General features: G+C 42.8%; 2 protein-coding genes across 13 annotated transcripts in view; one reads left to right on the top strand and one right to left on the bottom strand.

Moving 5' to 3' along the window:
* Positions 1–1,810, top strand: part of TGIF2 (TGFB induced factor homeobox 2) — a 37,233-nt gene extending 35,423 nt beyond the window's left edge. For all 7 annotated transcript variants that reach the window (XM_061631602.1, XM_061631600.1, XM_061631597.1 and 4 more), the window contains exon 3: positions 590–1,810. In XM_061631602.1, the coding sequence (XP_061487586.1) occupies positions 590–1,177 (588 nt within the window). In that variant the 3' untranslated portion in view covers positions 1,178–1,810. The remainder of the gene's footprint in view (positions 1–589) is intronic.
* Positions 1,811–14,026: 12,216 nt separating this feature from the next.
* LOC133387234 (disks large-associated protein 4-like) overlaps positions 14,027–21,487 on the bottom strand; it is a 64,582-nt gene continuing 57,121 nt past the window's right edge. For all 6 annotated transcript variants that reach the window (XM_061631593.1, XM_061631595.1, XM_061631592.1 and 3 more), the window contains one exon: positions 14,027–18,048. In XM_061631593.1, the coding sequence (XP_061487577.1) occupies positions 17,830–18,048 (219 nt within the window). In that variant the 3' untranslated portion in view covers positions 14,027–17,829. The remainder of the gene's footprint in view (positions 18,049–21,487) is intronic.

Genomic DNA, 21,487 nt, shown 5'->3' with positions numbered 1-21,487 from the left:
ATTTGCTGGGACTAGGGAGAGCAGAGGTCAACTCCTCACTCAGCCATGAAGCTCACTGGGTGGCCTTGGGCCAATCCCTGTCTCTTAGCCTAACCTACCTCACAGGGTGGTTGTGAGGATAAAATGGGGACGGAAAGAGACATGAATGAATGCTACAAGAATGAAAGAATGATGGTGAGACAAGAACGAAAAAAGAGCCCTGCCGGATCAGATCCAAGATCTAGTCCAACATCTCACAGTGGCCAACCAGGTGCCTATGGGAAGCCCACAAGCAGAACCCAAGTGAATTTCCAGCAGCTGGTATGCAGAGGCATAGTGCCTCTGGCAGTGGAGGCAGAACATTGCCATTGTGGCTAGTAGCCATTGGTAGCCTTATAGACCATGAAAAAATAATAATAATTAGCCATTGAGGACCTTTTCTTTTTTCTCTCTTCCTCCCCCTGCCCCTATAAATTTTTTCAGATGTACTCAGCTCGCAGTGTGCCAAATGCCTTTCTTTCCTGAGGATCTTAAGCCTAGCATCGTAGCTACTGCATGCCGCACGTTTTTGTTCCTATGCTGCTGACCAAGCTTTGTCTTTCTCCCTTAGATCTGTAACTGGTTCATCAATGCCAGGCGCAGGCTTCTGCCCGACATGCTGCTAAAGGATGGCAAAGATCCTAACCAGTTCACCATTTCTCGCCGTGGCGCCAAAGCCAGTGAGGTGGTGCTGTCTCGTGGAGCTGCCCCGGGCTCTGGACTCTTGATGGTGCCTCCTGCCACCTCCGCTGCCTGCAAGGTGCTTTCTATGTCAGTGTGCTCCCCCGTGACCTGCCACACTGCCCGACCCCTGGCTGGCAACTTAACTGTGTCGAGGAATGAGCAGGAGAGCCCTCGGCCCCCGTTCCAGCACGTTGAGCTAGAATCTCTCCCCAAGCAGCCCCAGCTGAGCGCAACGGGGAACACTCTGGCTCTTCTGACCAGGGCAGATGCAGCCAGTCCCACGAGTGGACTCTTCAACACGCCGCCACCGACACCGCCTGAGCTCTTTGGAGAGGACTTTAGTAGCTTCCAGTTGCTGGTGGAAGTGGCCCTGCAGAAGGCAGCTGAGCTTGAGTCGCAGAGGCTGAGCGGGGGGCTGCCTCCATTGCTGCAGAGAGAGGCTTCTACTCCGGCTCTCTCCAGAAAAACCAAGTAGCTTTCTGCAGCCTTTAGCTCCTGTTGAAGGGGTTCGGTTTCTTCTACTTCTTCTTCCAGGGTTTGTTTTCTGTTGGCCTCTGCACTGAGGGTCCTCCCTGTCAGATGTTAACGCTGTGATGTGACTTCCTCTCGGCCAGGAGCACAACGGTGGAAGCCTTCTGGGTTGTTTTGGCTCTACGCTGTCATCTTGGAAGCAAGCGCTTCTGGCTTTTATACAAAACACGCTCTTTTCCCCTTGGAGGAGGGCATCCCATACCACCCTTTGGTTAGCATTCCACTTTGGATCTGACCAGCATCCCTCCTCCTTGCTTAAGCCATGTGGAGCACGCAGTGTCTGACCAGAGGTGCCTGAATCACGCACACAAACTGCTCCTTGAAAGGATCGAGAGGTCTTAACTTGCTCTGACAGAAGATTGTTGCTGGCTGGTGTTTTATTACTGTAATTATTTTTGCTGAGGATGAACTTGTGCAGAGGTTCTTCTCTCCCCCCCCCACATTTTTGAAGCCTGCTGACATTATGGAAGACAACAGGAAGAGGGTTCAATATGTAATGGAGAAGATAATAAAAAACAAGGACCTTTATATGTAAAGAAAGTAATTAAGGAAAAATGTCATGTCTACTCAGAACTTCCTAATGTGTGTCCTTTTTTGTGATGGTGTGGGGGGGATTTTTGTTTTTTAGTTTTGTTTTATTTTTCTTCTTTCTGTAGCATTTCTTCTTTGACAACAGTCTGGTGTGCATGAGTGGCTGGCCCCTGCATCACACCTGCTGGGAGTCATTGTGATGAACAGATTAACTGGAAATGTTAATATTTGTGGCATTTTTCTTTCCACTAGGAAGAGGGAGGGGGAAGAGTCCACCACCACCCTGCGAATACTGGTGCCAGTTAAAAAAGAAAAGAAGCAAAAATGTATGGTGCTGTTGAGCAATTTTATTATTTCAGGTGGTGGCAGACATTTACCTGGCTTTTGTAACTTCATCCATTCCTCTGCCTTCTTGCCCTTGTGTTTCTCCTGTGTTGTGTTTGGAGGTGGGCAGATGCGATCAAAGTACAGACTATCCTGGCAGGATGCTAATCAAAAGCAACAGGGGGCATTTCAGAAGTTTGGGAGGGATAGGAACCGTAACAAGATTCTTGACTGTGAAGTTGCTTTAAACAAACCCCCTTTTTTGTTTCTGTATTGAATTTTGTTGATCGTGGACTGTAACTCTGCATGTCTCTGGAAATCTAAGGTGTCTTTAAGGATGCGCTGACAAAACTACCTAAAACATATATTAAAAAAAGAACCCCCGCTGCATCCTGACTTTGTTTTTGGATCCTTGCTTTCATCATGCTGAATGTAGTTTCTCCTTTGCTGATGGAGCAAGGGTGCCCTCTTGTGGCCAGGAAGGGAGGTTGAAGAGAGTTCTTCCATGGTGAATCGCAACCTCTTTGGCAGGCTATAGATACATTTGACCCTGACATTGCCTCCCTGCATGATTTAACATGCCCCAGGTACTGAAAGCTTTGACAGAAATTTGGACCCAAGCAGCAGTACAGTATCCCCTGAAGAGAGGGTGTGTGCTGGGGAGGAGAAACTTGTGTCCCTCCAGATGTTGTTAGACTACAACTTCCATCATCCTTGACCAGTGGCCATGCTGGATGGGGTAGGTGAGAGTTTAACAACATCCGGAGGGGTGCAGGTTCCTCAGCTGTGGTATATGCCTTGGATTTAAGGGGAGGAAAGCTGGGGGTTGCAAGTCTGAATAATGAAGACATGCATATTTCATTGAGTTGCACCCCGTTTTGGCCTGAGACCAGGAACTTGCAAAACATGGAGTACCCTGGGTGATATGAACATCTATTTTTTTTAAAATAGTGCTGTTTCACTGTAAATGTAAATTAAATAGTGATATATTATATACACCTATATATCTTGAAAAACACTAATTTTAGAAGGTGTTAGCCTAATTATTACGTTGCATGAATAGTAAAGATAAAAAGCCCAGCAGGATGCAACTTTTCACATTTTTGTAGTTGGACTAGGTGTACAGACCTGGTGTTTATAAATTGGAGGCTCAATAAGAACAGCAAGCAGTGAGTGCATTGGAGAACTGGAACCAAAAGGGCAGGACTTACTGCTGTTTTAATACAATATTGGGCAGTTCTTTCTCTGCTTCTCCTCCTTGCAAAATATAGATGTAGGGCTAAGATTGTTGCAACCTGTAATGGCTGCTGGACAAACAATTGCCCGCTTTCCCCTTGTTGATGCTCTTCAATCCTTAGGTGACCCCATGCCCTTCATGTGAGTGCAGTTAACTATATCTAGATAACTGCCATTATGACTATAACCAATCCAGAGCCTTAATAAAATTGCCAAATAGTGTTTGCTTTTCTCTTTTGGAAAGCCTAAAGAGCTGCCTTGTAACTGCTTCAGCTCTTTTTGTTGGTTTGCTAGTATCTTGTGGGTGAATTAGACTATTTGCATTTAATCAGCAATGTGTCTCTAATTGTTCCCATCCTTATTGGTTTCTGGATCGTAGAGCATATGGCTCCTTCCATCTCCTTGTCAAACGTAGTTTCAGATGAACATCTCTCTGTTTTCTGGAGTGTGGGAGCAAAACTTCACCATGCTAGTTATCTAGAACACTGTTCTTCAACCTTTTGAGTTTCCAGCTGTGTCTGGCTATAGCTCCCATCATCCTTGACCATTGGCGAGTTGTTATTATTATTGTCTTTATTTATACCCCGCCATCCTTCCAAAACTGGAACTCGCGGTGGCTTCCAAATAAAAAACACATATAATTAAAACATAGAGTCTAGATTAAAATAAAATTAAACTAATTCCAATATTAAAACCATTCATACTTATAGCTAAAAGAGAATTTAAAAAAACCAGTTTAAAAATGGAGGAATTAGGCATTAGCAATGCAGTTCCCGTCAAGCCCTATCTTTAGCAGCCGTCAATACCAAAGGCTTGTTGAAATAGAAAGGTAGTTGGCTGGGGTTGATGGGATCTGTAGTCTGACAACATCTGGGAACCCAAGGTTGAAGAACACTGATCAAGAATGACTTATCCTTTCAAAGGGCCATTGAAATTGATGAAATGCTTTCAAGCAGCAGTGTCCCAAGTCCAACTAAAGTTACTTAGTCATGTTTAAGTGTAATTAAAGCTTACTTTTGAATATTCCCCCCCTATTCAGGCCCCCTTGACTTTGGTTAAATTGGCAGCTGTATTAGGAGTGTGCCTCTATTTAAATAAAGCAGTGGAAACCTCCGTCCCCGGCATTGCAGGAGGAGCCTTAAGTAGATCTGAAACTGCTGCATATAATCACAGGAGGAAGATTCCGGTTCCTACAATGCACTGACGGGCTACATTGCTGTATCTTATTTGCCCTGACGATGTGGAGACTTTGCTTTAGATGGGATGGGGGATGGGAAGGGAAGTTGAAAAAAAAGAGAATATTCTTTTGCCTGATGTTTATGGAGCAAAAAACTACTGTAAATAACTTTTGGATTTTTTTTTATCAATAAAGTTTTCTAAAGTACACCATACCTAGTGAGAGATGAGTGTGTCTATGTATAAGAGAGAGATCTTGTGTGCTGAAATTGTAGCTTGAATTGGTCACAATGAAATCTGTTTGTTAAATTTATATCCTGCCCTTCCTCCCAGAAGAAGCCCAGGGCAGCATGTGCTATACATGTCTTTTTTTTGTTTTGTTACCACAAAACTCTTGGCCCAGTGAATTTTTAGCATCAGTTGTATTTTGGTTAAGCAACTAGTGGATATAAAACAGCCTTCCTCAACCTGATGCCCTTCAGATGTTGTTGGAGTACAACTCACAGCACCCCTAGCTAGCATGGCAAAGGCCAGATGATGGATGGGAGTTGTAGTCCCAGCAACATCTTGAAGGTGCCAGGTTGGGGAAGACTTTGAAAATAGCAGCAGCATGGGGAATTATTTTTGTCAAATGGCCTGTAGAGCTTTTCTCTTAATAATTTCTAATATAAGAGGCACCACCAGCTCAAGTCCTTTTTAAACTGGGGTTCTGCTATGGGGTCCATGGTTTGGGATGATATCTGAACCTTCTTCCCTTAAAACTCCCATTTGGGCTAAAGTTAATGTTATATGCTCTTACTAACTCTTGTTCTCCCAAAGCCTTTCCCTAATGAGTGTCCACAGTTGTATTAGTACTGTTTAAGGGCTAGCAATCCTGCTATACTTCAGAACATAAAGAGGCCTGCTGGACCAGACTATACACAGTATTCCAAGGGTGATCCCACCATAGATTTGTATAACAGCATTATGATATTGGCAGTTTTATTTTCAGTTCCTTTCCTCATGATCGTTAGCATGGAATTCCCCCTTTTAACAGCTGCCGCCTACTGGGTCATCATCTCCATCAAGAGTCTAAGGTATTGTTTCTGCACAGTCGCCATCAGTTCAGCGAAGGAGAAAAACTACTCTCTATGCATAATTTCATATACTTCTATCATTTTCCCCTTGCCCTTTTTTCTAAAAAGCACCAAATGGTGCAGCCTTTCCTCATGGGAGTTGCTCTAGCTCCTTAATCATTTGGGTTGTCCTTTCCTAGCGCTACATTATCCTTTTTGTGGTGTGCTGATCAGACAGGTACACAGTTCAAGTGAGGTCCCACCATAGTACTGCAAATATATGAACATTTGTTTTTCAATTCTTTCCTAATGATCCCCAATATAAAATCCACCCTTTTCACAGTTGCTGTGCGCTGGTGTGACATTTTCAAGACATTTCCTTTTCTTGTGTCAATCACTTCAGACACCATTGTTGTGAATGTGAGGTTAGGCTTTTTTGTGCAACCCTTCACACTTGCTTATAGTGGACCACATTTGCCGTTTTAATGTCCACTAACCTAGTTTAGAGATCCTTTTGGAGCTCCTTTTTCCATCCTGAACAAATTTACATAATTAACCTGGGCCACCTTACTGTTCACCCTCCACTCTGGCACTTCTTACATCACACCATTTTTCCTGACTGCTTCCTGTTCTTTAACTGGTTACTGATCCAACAAGAGGATCTCTCCATAACCCGTAACTGCTAAACTTTCTCAGCAGTCCTTGGTGAAGTACTTTTTTCAAACTCCAAGTACACAAGTCTACCAATTCACCCCGGTTTATGTGTTTAATGATATTCTAAAAGGTTAGTTAGGCAGGACTTACCTTTGCAGAAGCCATGCTGGTTGTGCTTCAGCTAGACGTGCTCTTCTATATACTTAGTAATTTTTATCTTAAGCAATGCTTTCCACCCATTTTCCTGGAACAGATGTTCAGCTAAGAAGCCTATAACTCCCCCCAGCTCCTTTTAAAACAAAAACATTGGTCACTTTCCAGATAGGCTGGACTTAGACATGTGTTACATATTTTTGTTACATCAGTAATTTCACACCTGAGTTTTTACTTGTGTAGGTTTCAAGGTTGTAAATGGTGTGGGAAGCCTGTAAGAGTAGAGAGGATTCCCTTCTCAGAACTTGACATGGAAAGCAATGGAGGGGAGGGGAAATGATAATCCTGCTCTTGCCCTCATTGCCCATGTCCATGCAGACCAGTGTACTCTGATTGGCACTGGGTCTCCATGGTCTCAAGCAGAGGTCTTTCACACTGTCTGCTAGTTGCTCCTTTAAACTAGAGGTCCCAGTGACTTAACCACATTTAATTCATGTGGTATATCATTGCACTTTTTTCATATAAATGCCTGGTGATAGTCGGGGGCTGGTTGAAAGCTGGTGATGGGTTGGACCTTCCCTTTTCTGTCTGTCTGCCTTCCTTGCCATGCACATGAAATTAGGTTGAGAGCTGTATGCAAGCCTTAGGCCAGAGGTTGCACACTGTTGCTTCAGCCAACTACATACACATTCTCAAGAGATGCAGTCCCAAGAAGGCCATACCACCATCACTGAAGTCTGGTCATTGACCCATCTCACTGACACAAGGGCCTGTTTGCCACTTGCCTCTAAGCCAGACTGCTTCAAGCTAAGGGCATTGCAATTTCAAGATGGTATCTATGAGCAAGCCAGCCCATGTCTCTATGCTTAGCTATGCAGACAATTGGATTTTTGTTTGTCCACTTGTTCATGTGCTAGGCTTTGGACCCACATCATGCAGAAGCCACTTGAAATTGAAATTAAAATGAGTGTGTGTGATGGGATCAAGCATAGGCAAAGGTTGCTTGGCTGAACTGGTCTGAGGCTGCATGCTTTGACAGAAGCAAAGAGCCTTGGGTTAGATGTTTGGCTTTATAGCCAAACCTCAGGCCCAGGGCCTGACCCTCAGGAGACCATGCATTCTCCTTGAGTGCTTTTGCCTGGCTAGATATTATGTCTTTGTATTGCGATGATGCCTCTTTCTTGCCTATAGGTAGAGAGGTGGGTGTAGAACCCTTTTGAATTATGTTATGGCTGGAATGTTACATCTGTTGCACCACTAACCTTTTGCTTCTGGTTCTACCCACCATGGGCATGCAGCCCTCAGAAGGTTGCTGACTAGGGACTGTAGCACCTGGGAACCACCGTGGCACCTTTGTGGTCTGCATTTTGTTCCTAGGTTAACACATTCCTATTTAGCCAGGCCTTTCACCATTGATTTGGAGGGTAGTGAGTTACAGTTTATTTTGGCCTGATAATAAATAAATCAGCTTTGCCACCACATAGCTAGATAAACTCATCTAGAGAAAGCTAAGGGCTAAGGCTGTCGTTCATAAACCTTTTGCTCATGGACCACCTAAAAATTCCTGATGGTCTTGGCAGACCACTTGATGCTTTTTTGGCCTGCTGTTGCAATTGTAATATATTGTGCTAGATGCTGTATGATTCTTAATTGTATTTTTATTTCTTATGTTGTATTTTATTGCAATACAATTTGAACTTTCTGGAATGCAATTCCTAATACAATCAAATGCAATATAAGAAATAAAAGCAATTAAAAACAATTAAAATTGATATGACTATTTAATTCAGGCTTGCAGGGGACCACCTGAATGAAGCTTGCAGACCATTGCTGGTCCACAGACCATAGTTTGAAAACCCCTGATCTAAGGGTTGCCTCATGAAGATGTCCTTCTGGCTGCCAGCATCCAGTGTGGTGTGCATGCACATATAGCTATTCTGCATGTACTGTACAACGTCCTTTCCATATGCAGACAGTCACCTCAGGGCCGTATTCTGGCTCACAATCATAAACACATGCAGCAGAATTCATTCTTTGAAGCTCAATGGGAGCTTGGCAGATACCACACAATAGAAAAAACAGATCTAGTCATTTCTTCCCCTATGATAGGATAGTGGCAGGTGAAGTAGCATGATTGGAAAAGGGAGCCCTTGCTCACAGAATCAGAACAACCATCACTTGTATTTTCAAAAGTAGACCATGTAGTTTTCTTGCAAACTAGGTTTATGCTTTTAACAAAAAATGAAAGAAGAGGGGATTGTAAAGATACTGAAGTTGCATTGGCTCTCAGCCCTCTCCTTTCCCAAACAAATCAGTGGCAAGAGGGCTGTGCACCCTTCTTTTGGCAGAGCTTTTAATTTTTTTTTTATAATGTGGAAACTATAAGAAAGGAAGGCAGGCAAATGCCAGACTTCCAGAGAGAGCTGTGCCCAGGGCCGGATTAAGAGGGGGTTGGACTTGATGGCCTTCCAGGTCCCTTCCAACTCTACTATTCTATGATTCTAAGACATGCTGAGGCCCTAAGCCATGTCAAGATTCAGAGGACCCATACATTAAAAATTAAAGAGGAAAAAAGTGATGGGAAAGCCGCGAGGTGCTTAGCAGAAATGATGCCTGGTCTGGAATGGGACTTTAGAATGTGTCAGAAGGCTCGAGGCCTGAGGTGAGGGTGGGCGGCCTGTGGATGATGCGACTAGTCTGGCAGCCCTGGAAAGGAAGCTGATGGGGCTGCATGTGGATTGGGATGTGGAGCTTAGGGTTCAGCATTTTGGTGAGTGGATTTTATTTGAAAGGTTAAGCCAACACAATTTCAATTATAATAAAATGTCTTAATTATCTCCCACATATTTGATTCCATAAAGGAAGCCACAGACCTGAACTTACAAGATCTGAGCAGGGTGGTTCATGACAGATGCTGTTGGAGGTCGCTGATTCATAGGGTTGCCATAAATTGTAATCAACTTGAAGGCACATAACAACAACAACAACAATTTGTTCCAGGAAAACTGGTGGAAAGCATTGTTAAAGATAGAATGACCAATCACAGAGAAGAACGAGTCTTTTTGGAGCAGAACCAGCATTGTTTCTGCAAGTCCTGTGTCACTAACTCTTGAGAGTGCCAAACATGCTTAGACTTTCAAAAAGCTTTCAGTAAAGTACCTCACCAAGACTTCTGAGCAACCTTAGCAGTCATGGGATAAAAGGACAGATCCTCTTGTGGAACAGTAACTAGTTAAGAATCAGGAAACAGAGAGTAGGAATAAATAAAATGGACAGTTCCCACAAGACAGAGATGTGGAAACTGGAGTCCCACAAAGATTGGTATTGAGACCTGTGCTTTTTAACTTGTTCTTAAATGATCTACAGTTAGGGATGAGCAGTGAGGTAGCCAGGTTTGCTGATGATCCCAAATGGTTCAAGGTGGTTAAAATGAAAAGATTGTGAGAAGCTGTGTGAATGGGCAGTAAAATGACAAATTCACTTCAATGACACCAAAAGGAAAGTGATGCACATTGAGGCAACAACAATCTACTTTCACATAATTGAAAACAGGGTCTGAAACTGATGGTGACTGTCCAGAAACACTACCTTGGAATCTCGATGGAAATGATGACCCAGTATGCGACAGCTGTGAAAAAGGGGAATTTGACGCTAAGGATCATAAGGAAAGGAACTGAAAATAAAATTGCCAATATCATAACGCTGTTATACAAATCTATGGTGAGTTCACACTTGGAATACTGTGCATAGTTCTGGCCAGCCCTCCTCACAGGGAGATGTTTTTCTGCTCTCTCATAATACTTGAACTTAGGGACATTCAATGAAGCTGAAATGTTGGAAGTTTCCAGACAGATTTTTTAAACAGTACTTCTTCACACCATGCATAGTTAAGCTATGGAGATGTAGTGGTGGTCATCAAGTTGGATGGCTTTAAAAAAGAATTAGACAAATTCACTGAAGACAATGCTATCAATAGCTGGGCCTTTGGCCTGATCTAACAGGGCTCTAATGTTCTTACATTTTTTTCTTGAACTGGGGTCAACAATATGGCACCCTTGAGCACTTCCCCTGCCACCCATGAAGCCTCTGAAGCCCTCCCCCAACTCATTGTCCTCTTTATCATGAGGTGGTGAGGGTGGCTGTCTCTCTCTCTCTCTCCCCCAAGTGCATAGTGCTGAAGGAGTTGAAAAAGTGATGCTCTTTTCCACTTCCTCTTGCAGCCATGTGTACTTTTCAAAGCTCAGATTGTCACTGAGACAGCTGTACAGAAAGCAGAACAAATGAGAGAATAGAAGCCTCTTTAGAAGATGAGGGAGAGGGAAATGAGTGCCACAGGAGTCAAGAGACAGAATGGAGTACAAAAGATTCATCTACACAGTATCCAATAAAATAGATCCTCTTCAAAATGTGTACTTTTTTCAACCAACATGAAATCAAAGGTTACATTGGCCTCTGCTAACTAAACCATAAAAAATCACAGATCCAGCGCTTTCCAGTGCTATGGCTCAACAACACTGCTTTTAAGGCACGGATTGTTACAGAGCTTCACATTTTCAAGGTATCCCCATAAAAGTACAGATGTGTTCTAAAATGTGCTGTTGGTTTTGTCATCATCCTATATAAATCATGAAAAACTATGGCTTGGATCACTCTCGTTTACTTTGATGACTTTCTTTGGATGCTTATGTAAAATAATGCAAATCATACATTTTGACTGTACTGGATCCAACTCCTTCCAAAAGCAAAGTTTCTGTATGTGTGTGTTGTTTTTCTTTGCCTCTGGAAAGAGGAAGTGAGGACTGTGAGAAAAGGGAAGAGAATCAACAAGAGAAGATGCCCAAGACATACTTTCAACATTCAAAATGTGTCCATGGGCCCAAAAGGATTGGTAACCTGTTCCATGGGCAAAAATTCATTGGAGCACCCTCCATCTGCACATTTGACAGTAGCTAATTGTTTTAAGGGGCAAAACAAACTTTTGCAGAAATCAAAATGAGCTCATGATTGCAGGTCCATCTGCATGTTTAACTAGGTTTTCTACAAATTTTCCAATGGCAAAAATTAGGTGGAGGAACCTGTGACCATCCTGGTGGGAACTTCTGCTGCATTAAGATACACACAGCAAATCCTAAATGATTTCCTATCTTGTCTTTGATTTAGCACTATAAAACTAAACTGGAAGGTGGAGGGGGAAAGAAAATTTTCCCACAATAGTGTATCCTGGTCGATGCATTTTGTGAACATCCTGATAGAGTCAAAGGCTTGTGACTTAAAGTGGGGGGAGAAGAGAACCTGTGGTCCTCTAAATGTTGGACTCCCAGTACCCACACAGCCCCAGTCACTATGGCCAGTGGTTAGGGATGATGTTGGTTGCAGCCTAGTAACATCTAGAGGTCGACAGGTTCTCCAGCCTTGCTTTACAGCAAGGATAGTGGGAGCAAATATAAATGCTCTGAAATCTCAGTACTGTCTCATGAGTCTCTTATTCCTTATTACCCTTACATTTAAACTGAAAGAAAAGGCAGAAGTGCTCAGTTCCTACTGTGGCTCAGTCTTCTCCCAAAAGAGGGTCTATTGACCCTCCTGGCAAACGTGAAGTACAAGTTGAAGGGGTAGGATTACAGCTTGAGATCAATAGACAAATGGTCAATGAACACCTAATTACTTTGACTGAGTTCAAATCTTCAGGGCCTGATGAACTACAACCTAGAGTAATGAAGGAACTGGCTGAAGAACTCTTTGAACAACTATTATCTTTGCGAACTAGTGGAGGATGTGTGAAGTTCTGGATGACTGGAGGAGGGCTAATGTTGTCCCTATCTTCAAAAAGGAGGACCTGGGAACTAATGTCCCTGTCTTCAAAAAGGAAGAACCTGGGAACTACAGACCAATCAGTCCAACATCAACCCCAGCCCTTCATTTGTAAGCACCTTGAAAACAATGCAGTGATTACTAGAAACCAACATGGACTTGTCAAGAACAAATCCTGCAAGACTAATCTTATTTTTTGATCGGGTAACTTTCCTGGTGGACGGTGGAAATACTGTGGACATAATATATCTTGACTTCAGCAAAGCCTTTGACAAAGTGCCCAAGATGATACTCTGATTAGCAAGCTAGTTAAATTTGGAACAATAATGGAACAATTATCAGATGGATCCACAGTTACCTACAAAATTGTACTCAAAGAATATCGTACTCAAGAGCGCTCGTCAATGGTTCCTTCTCAAGGGGGAAGGTAATGAGCGGGGTACCACAGGGCTTGGTCCTGGGCCCAGTGTTCAACATTTTTATTAATGACTTGGATGAGGAGGTGCAGGATTGTTTTATCAGTCTGCAGGTGACACAAAATTAGGAGTGATAGCTAATACCCTGGAGGACAGAAACAAAAATTCAAAGTGAGCTTGACAGGCGGGAGCACTGGGCTGTAAACAACAAATGGAATTTAATGAAGTGCAAAGTTCTACATCTAGGAAAAAGAAACCAAATGTACAGTTATAAGATGGGGGATACTTGGCTTAGCAATATTACATGCGAGAAGGATCTTGGGATTATTGTCGCTGGAAATGAGGCAACAATGCAATGTGGCTGCAAAAAAAATAGGTAAATGCTGTTTTAGGCTGTATTAACAGAAGTATAGTTTCCAAATTGTGTGAAGTACTAGTTCCCCTCTGTTTGGTACTGGTTAGGCCTCATGTTGAGTACTGTGTCTAGTTCTGGACACAACACTTTTAAGACTGAAAGAACTGAGCATGTTTAGCCTTGAGAAGAGAAGGCTGAGGGGAGATATGATAGCACTCCTCAAGTACCTGAAAGGTTGTCACAGAGGAGGGCCAGGATATCTTCTCAATCATCCGAGTGCAGGACATGGAATGGGCTCAACTTACAGGAAGCCAGATTTTGGCTGAACATCTGAAACTTCCTGTTAAGAGCAGTACAACAATGGAACCAATAACCTAGGGAGGTGGTGGGCTGTCCAACACTGCTGGCATTCAGGAGGCAGCTGGACAGCCATCTGTTGGGTACGCTTTAAGTTGGATTCCTGCACTGAGCAGGCGATTGGATTCAGTGACCTTTTTGGTCCTTATTAGAATAGACTCTACCATTCTATGATTCAATATCACCGCTCTCTGGAGCAGCAACATGCTATGCTTTGTCATCATCCTTTGTGGATTAAGTAGCTCTTTTGGCAGAATGCTGAGACAGTAGCCAAATACAGACACATTTACCATGTCTTATTGGAAGTGCCTCATGTGTAGGTAGTATGCAGAACCAAACTGAGTTAACATTCTGGTATTACAATATAATACCCATATGTACAAAGAGAAAAATAGCCAACCTGAAATAGTTTGAATGACCTCTGACTTGCCTATGCACAGATTCAAGGGTTCTTCACTCTCCCACACTTGCTAGATTGCTGTACAAGTCAATGAACATGAGTTTACAAAATGCTTTGACCAAGTGAGTTTTTCAAGGTTTTTTTTTTTTATTAATGATTGATTTGCTCACACCCTCATGGGTGACAAAAAAATTCCCTAATCTAACATAAAACTCTTGGTTGTTTTAGAAACACAATTTCCCCATCCCCCCACTTTGCTTGTTATATCTGGTTGTGCGCTCTGGAATTGAGTTCATAGTGTGAAGATCACAAATTGCAAGAGACAGAGGCATAAGGGCACCACACAGGCACCTTTCTTTGTTTTACTGTAGTTTACAATGGCAGCAAGGTTCACATTACAAATTGTTGGGCCATAGGTCTAGATACAAGGCTTTTGTATCTTTTTTTTTTTAATTGCCAGAAAGTTAACAATCATAGGGCTACACAGTTGTTTCTTCCTTTTTTCTGCAATAAAACTAAGAAGCAGGCTAAATTAGTTTGGGGAAAGTGTAACATTTTGTTTTTCATGGTTAGAAAACAAATCAGGTTATCGTTCAAAGCACTATGTATGTACACGTTTTCAATCCCCATAACTATCAGATAAACAAAAGTTTATATGGAGCAGTTTCACCAAACGGGCTTTTCAGGGCCGCTTCAGTGATGGTTCTTTTCAGGTTGTCTCTTGAAAAACATTGAAACCATAGTCTTTCCTCAGAACTATTGCTACAAGGGATGAAATCATTAAATCACACCAATCTTCTTAGCCTTACCGGGAACAAACCTAGTTTTTGCCTTGGAACTGCAGGGGGTGGAACGAGACTGGGCCAAATTAATGATCGCTGAAACAGATGACTTTTGCAATCAATTCATCAGAACAGGCCCCAACTGATTCAGAGTGCAGCCATTGGCTGTATTCCCATTACACTCATGCAGAAGTCTTAAAAACTTAATTTAATCTGGCTCTTAACTTTCACAGTCCACAGAAGCACAAAAAAATTAGAAGATTTACAGCCCTTTGGGGGAAAAAAATCAGAAATAAGTTTTTGTGCCTATTGAGCCACCTGGTTTGTGCCCCTTTCAGAGATTTTAGAGATATGGGTGTCTGAAAGGCAATTGTTTCATCCCTGGATAAATGTTTATATTATGGAAGGGGTAGTAATGGTTAACTGTTGATTCTGCAAGAGGAGGTAGATCATTTGCTACCTTGTCACCCTATTGAATAAAACTAATTTGTACACAAAAGACCTTTGTCAGACCTGGTGAAGAAGTCTCCTCTAGAACTGGGGGGGGTATATCAAAGCAAAAGGCAATTGACAGGGCCCTGATCCAACTGCATTCCAACCATGGGAATGTTTAGGCTGCTGTGTCATTTCATCCAAGTGAGATCCATGTAAACATTTTTCAGTGCTGTCCTGCAGCTCAAGCAGCAGTGCCTACCAAGTACACTACTTTTTTTTCTTTTTTAACACAAGAAAGCTCAGAGGTGTTTTATTGAAATTTAGTCACTTGTAAAACCAGCCAACTGTTTTTGCTTTGATTGCACCCCTTCAACCAGATGAAACCTTACACCTATTTCCTAGCTATTGGTAGCAAAACTCGAGACACTCAAGAGAGAGATCTCTCTGCACATGACTCAAGCTTCCTTCACAGTGTCTTTCTTTGAATCCAGTATCATTTTTACTCTTATTGCAACAGACTGAAGCCACTTCACACATCTTTTAGGTGTGCACATAAAACACTTTGTGAATACACCTAAGATATAAAAGGATGAACATGGGCAATGCATGTATCATGTGGTACACATGCCAGAGAAAAGTGATTAGTTTTGTTCTCTTCTATGCATACATGGGGTGGGGGACTAAACACTTATTTGCTGCTATGTAATGCGTGAAGCAGCACTGAGGCAACGGAAGTCAAAGGTCACTTAGGCTGCAATTCATAAAACCAATTTAGCTGGATATACATAGAACATTTAATCCCCTTGACTTCAAGTGGGAATCTGTGGGCTAGAAGACACTCACCAGCAACTGAGTCCATCAAGCAATTACCCAGCTAATTACTGAGATTGCTGCCTTTGGAAACGTGAGTAAAACAAGTCACATTCCACACGTTTCAAATTTTAATACAAAGAACTGTGAAAGTCAGCCATTTGCTTCAAAAGTCAGTCAAGGACCATCTACCATTGTTATAAAGACATTTGGGGTGGTGAGGGAGGGAAAAGAGGGGGAAAAATCAAGCTTGATTTGAAGCCACAGTCTATATGGCCAAGCTTTCACAGGTTACAAAAATGCACATTAAGTGGGCAGATGGAAAAGTCTGTAACACTCTCTATGCATAGACACTGTACACAGCATTCACTGACATGATTAGGTTGTAGCATTTTATCATCATTGCCTTAAATTACTAATTAAACAGTATAAAATTCCTTTGGAATTCCGACCACCTGAACAATTTCTATCATCTTCCACAATGGTAGTGCACAGTTTTGAGACAAACGCACCCTTTTTTTGGGGGGGTGCATAGGGTAATGGGCAGAGGAGAAACTTGGAACTGGCTATTTGACTTCTGGCTCCACAAAATTAGGCCAAAATAGGAAGGGGAAAAGAGGAGGATCAAAGTGAAGTTTAATGACTGCATCCCCAAAGAACATGGGACACAAGGGGGTGGGGTGGGAGAGGGAAATCTGATAATATGCAGGGTATATATTTTTGCACACACTTTTACACACATCTAGCTATAGTACATGTAAAAATATATGCTGTACATACACCCACTGTCACTGAGGTGTTTTTTAAAGACACCATCTGAATGCGTGCATGTGTGAATGGGTATGCATGTGTACGAGTTAAATATACAGATCCTACTAAGTGTATATGTGCATATGTACACATACATACAGGTAGGCAGGTGAACTGCCACACCTCCATCAGCTACCTCCTCTTTATTTTCTGTACAAAAGCTGTTGTCCTCCACTGGAGAATATTACACACCCCTTTGATACACGTCCCCACCCAACCCCTATTGTGTAGCAGCTGCTTTCTTATACACAGATCTTTGCACACACACAAAAAAACACAAAAATTGCAGGGAGGGGGGGACTGCAGAAAAGAGAACAGAAGTGTGTTTGGGGGTTAGCATATGGATCCACCACACTGTATTTCTGACTGAGTATCCTGTATGGAAAATCTTCCTTTTGCAGCACCATTCAGGGGAGTGTACACAGGCCACAACACTATCTTATTGCACTTGTTTGCTTCCAGGCTGCATTAATATCCCACTCCATTTACATCCCACGGATCTCACCCTCCTTTTACATAATTAAACTAAGAGATATATGAACCCAAAGCCCTACTGCCTCCCGCCCTGATCCACCCCGGGGCCTCCTACTCCCAACCCACCTATAAGGAAAAATAATACATATTAAAATCAAAAGGCTGCTCACTAGCAGAGCGCAACAATAGTATACACTGAACAGGTGTTTTCTTCTGGAGCTGTGTGGAAGAGTTTACTTCTAACACAGTAAACAACGCCATGCAGAGAAAGGATGACAAAGAAAGGGAGGCTAAGAACCACAGGAGAAAAAACAAGGAGCGGGAACAGAATGAGAGAGAGAGAAAAAGAGAAAGACAGTGTGGGGAAGGGAGGACAGAAAGAATACCATAGGGAGAAAAAAAGCACAGCATGGCAAGTGCCCAAGGCTTTGTTTCAATTTTTGTCCATTTCATGTAAACAAGCTAGTAATTCTCCTCAGATAGAACAAGTAAAAAGGTTGCAGTTCCAAGTCTAAAGGGCTGTGTTTCCTAGAGTCTGTTCCACCACACCACAGCCAGTGTGAAAGAGGGTGCGGGAGAGAAAAAAACACCAAACCACCGAACCGGGAAGGGATTCTCTTTCAAAATCTTCAGTACTTAAAGCTGGGACTGGAGGGGGGGGGAGAAGAAAAGAGAGGCAGAGAGAAAGCCAAATTGGGAGCCCTTTGCAAGGTTGGCTCTGTGTCTCTAGACCAAATAAATCGCACTAAATTTAGTGAACCTTTCCCCCCTTTTTAATGGCGTGAAAAAGAATGTGTTTCCTTCCTCTTCCCCTTGCTCAAAGACGGGTCTGTGCCTCAGGAACATAGATTTCAATACTGTCTGCGCTCTCGGTGGCAGAGTTCTGCCGGACTGAGGCAGCGCGCTTGGCTGCCATGAGGCGCTTGCGGGCTTCCTGGCGCTGTTTATCCACCGAGTCAGAGGCCTTGTCCCGGTTTAGCTGGGATTTAGGTTTGGCTGGCTTCTTTGGCACAGGAGGGGGTGGCCTCTTCTCTTCCTTTAGAGAAACAAGAACAAAATGTTAATAACAGTATAGAGATCTGCTCTCTTCTTCAATAGTTTGTTTGCAACCAGATTTCTGTGCCAAAAGATTTGGACTGTTATTCAGCACATGGGGTTCAGTTTTTTAAACATCTGACAAGTCACCTTGAAATATTTCCACAATAAATTAAATACCGTAGCAAAAATGAAAAAACAACAACACACACCACAAAATAGTCAGGATTAGAACAGTTTAAACCACTAGAATTCACAAAATCAGGCTCCCTTGAATCACAATTTTAAGACTCTAGGCTGGGGCTCAAAATAGTTTATTCAAAGTAAGATAGCATCAATTCACATAATTTACAAGAACTAGATTTATGTCTAGGCCACCCTACAGCCCTGATAGTCAGAGTGAAAGGATTTTGTCTGCAGTAGTGATGTTACTTTCACTTGCTCAGAGCATCTTGGGAGGAGGATCTGCGTAACCCTGCTTTTGAAAAAAGAAACAGGATTTTAAAAGAGCAGCATGGCCATCATTGGAAGAAAGACAGGAAGAGAACAAAAGCAAAAAATGTGTCCTGCGATTGTGAGCATGAGTGCCATCATTTTACTCACTGCAGATAATAAATAGGGGCAAAAATACTAGAATTGATTTAACGGCTGTAAGGTGTTGTACACAGAGCTGTCTTTGAAGACTGTTGCAAACAGCATCTTGTTCAGAATATAGCAGCTAGGTTTTTAACTGTGGTTGGTAATTTTTAACACATTTAAGTCAAAAGGGTTGTAGCTCACTGGTAGAGGATCTGCTTTGCATGCAGAAGGTTCTAGGTTCAATCTCTGGGCTCTTAGAGAGACACTGCCAATTAGTGTAGACAATACTGATCTAGAAGGACCAAGGGTCTGACTCTGTATGAGGCAGCTTCCTACATTCTTAATTGCTTAAAGAGCTTTACTGGCTACCAGTCCATTTCAGAGTGCAATTTCAAGTGAAGGTGTTCACCTTTAAAAGCCCTAAATGCTTTAGGACCCAAGTACATGATGGAATCCTTGGCTCCTATATCAAACCACCTGTGTATTGCTATAAGTTCTCCTCCAGGTGCCACTGTCTTCTGAGATAAGGCAAGTGGCAACCAGAGAGGGGGCCTTTGTGGATGCGGTGCCCTAGGCCCTTCAGAGGCCCACTGTGAATTGTTTGTAAAGCACTTTGAGGGTAAAGTGGCTCACCTCCGTAGCAGTCTTGATGCCCCATCCACATATACTGTAGGCCCCAGTGAGGTGTCCAGTGCAACGTTTGCTGCAACGTCCTGGAAATGGCTTCAGTTGATGTGGCCTGATGACGCAGACAAGGTGCTTGCGACAATGTGGCCTGCAACATGTGCTTTTGACCCTTACCCTTCTTGGCTTATTAAAACTTGCTGAGGGGGTTTGATCGAGTGGATCCAGGGTGTGGTCAACACATCTTTGCGGGAGGGAGTGGTTCCAGCTGCCCTGAAAGAGGCAGTAATTCGACTGCTCCTGAAGAAGCCCACCATGGACCCATTGGTTTGCAACAACTACCTCCCGGTCGCAAATACCCCCTTCTTAGGGAAGGTGATTGAGAGGATCGTGGCACAGCAATTGCACGTACTCTTAGATGAAACAGATTATCTTGACGCATTCCAATCTGGGTTCACGCCTGATTATGGGACTGAATTGGCCTTGGTCGCCCTGATGGATGACCTTTATCAGGAGGACAGGGCGAGTGTGACCCTGTTACTCTTACTTGATCTCTAGGGGCTTTTGATACCATTGACCATGGTATCCTTCTGGGCTAAATTGCTGACATGGGTATCAGAAGCACTGTTTTACAGTGGTTCCAATCCTATCTCCAGGGTCATTTTCAGATAATAGCATTGGGTGATTGTCTTTCAGCCCCCTGGCAGTTGTGCTGTGGGGTGCCTCAGTGTACTACCTTATCCCCCATGCTGTTTAACATCTATATGAAGCCCTAGGGAGCAGTCATCAGAAGATTTGGGGCAAGATGCCAGCAGTACACTGACAATACCCAGCTCTATTTCTCTGTAACATCTGAATCAGGAGAGGCCGTGCAATCCCTGGACCTCTGCCTGGACTCGGTGGTGGGCTGGATGAGGGCCCATAAACTGAGTCTGAATTCTAGCAAGATAGAGGCACTGTGGGTTGGTGGTTCCCAAGTTCAGGTAATTGGTCAGTTGCCTGCTTTGGATGGGGTCGTACTCCCTCTGAAAGAGCAGGTCCGTAGTCTAGGGGTGCTCCTCAATTCAACTTTCTCGCTAGAGGCCGAGGTGACCTCAATGGCTAGGAGTACCTCTTACCAGCTTTGGCTGGTGAGATAGCTGTGGCCGTTTCTGGATCGGGATAGCCTGACCACTGTTGTCCATGCACTGGTAACCTCCAGGCTGGATTACTGTAATGCACTCTATGTGGGGCTACCCTTGAGGTTGGTCCAGAAACTGCAGCTGGTGCAAATGCACCAGCGAGACTCCTCTTTGGGGCACGGTATCGCCAACATGTCACCCCACTGCGGAAAGAATTGAACTGGCTGCCTATTAGCTATTGGGTTAAGTTCAAGGTTCTAGTATTGGTGTACTAAGCCCTATACAGCTTGGGACCAGGATACTTGAAAGACCATCTTATCCCTTATATACCCAGTCAATCACTGCACTCTGCAGGTGAGGGCCTCCTGCAGATACCACCTTATCAGGAGGTCCATTCTGCACAACATAGGAAACAGACCTTTAGTGTAGCAGCACCTACCCTTTGGAATTCCCTCCCCTTAAATGTTAGACAGGCAACATTTCTGTTATCTTTTCCGGGCCTACTGAATACTTTCCTCTTTCAACAACCCTTTTAAGTTGAGACCTTATCCCAGTCTGTGTTGGAATTGCTTTTTAATATGTTCTTAAACCTTTTCTTTCTTTCTTTTTTTAAAAGATTTTTTAAAGCTTTTTTAAAAAAAGTTTTAAAATATGTTTTATTTTAATTTATTTTAAAGTCTGTTTTTATGATGTTTTAAAGTGTCTTTAGTGCTTTTGTTTGCCACCCTGGGCTCCTACTGGGAGGAAGGGCGGGAAATAAAGTAAATAACAACAACAACATTTATGAAATACCCTCCCCAGAGAAGCTCTCCAGGTACCAACATCACTAATCATTCTGAAACCAAGAAAATACATTTCCCCTCTTAGGTTCTTTAATGTATTATTGTTTTAACATGCTGCAACTTATATTATTTTTCATTTTTGTAAACTCCCCTGGAAGCATGTACTATCTATCTATCTATCTATCTATCTATCTATCTATCTATCTATCTATCTATCTATCTATCTATCTATCTATCTATCTATCTATCTATCTATCTATCTATCTATCTATCTATCTATCTATCTATCTATTCAATAAAATTAAGTAATAATGAATAAGAGAAAAAAGCTGAT

Source organism: Rhineura floridana, chromosome 6, assembly GCF_030035675.1.
Source record: "Rhineura floridana isolate rRhiFlo1 chromosome 6, rRhiFlo1.hap2, whole genome shotgun sequence".
NCBI classification, from domain to species: domain Eukaryota; kingdom Metazoa; phylum Chordata; class Lepidosauria; order Squamata; family Rhineuridae; genus Rhineura; species Rhineura floridana.
The sequence above is the reverse complement of the archived record's forward strand: the minus strand, read 5'-3'. Positions and strand labels throughout refer to the sequence as shown.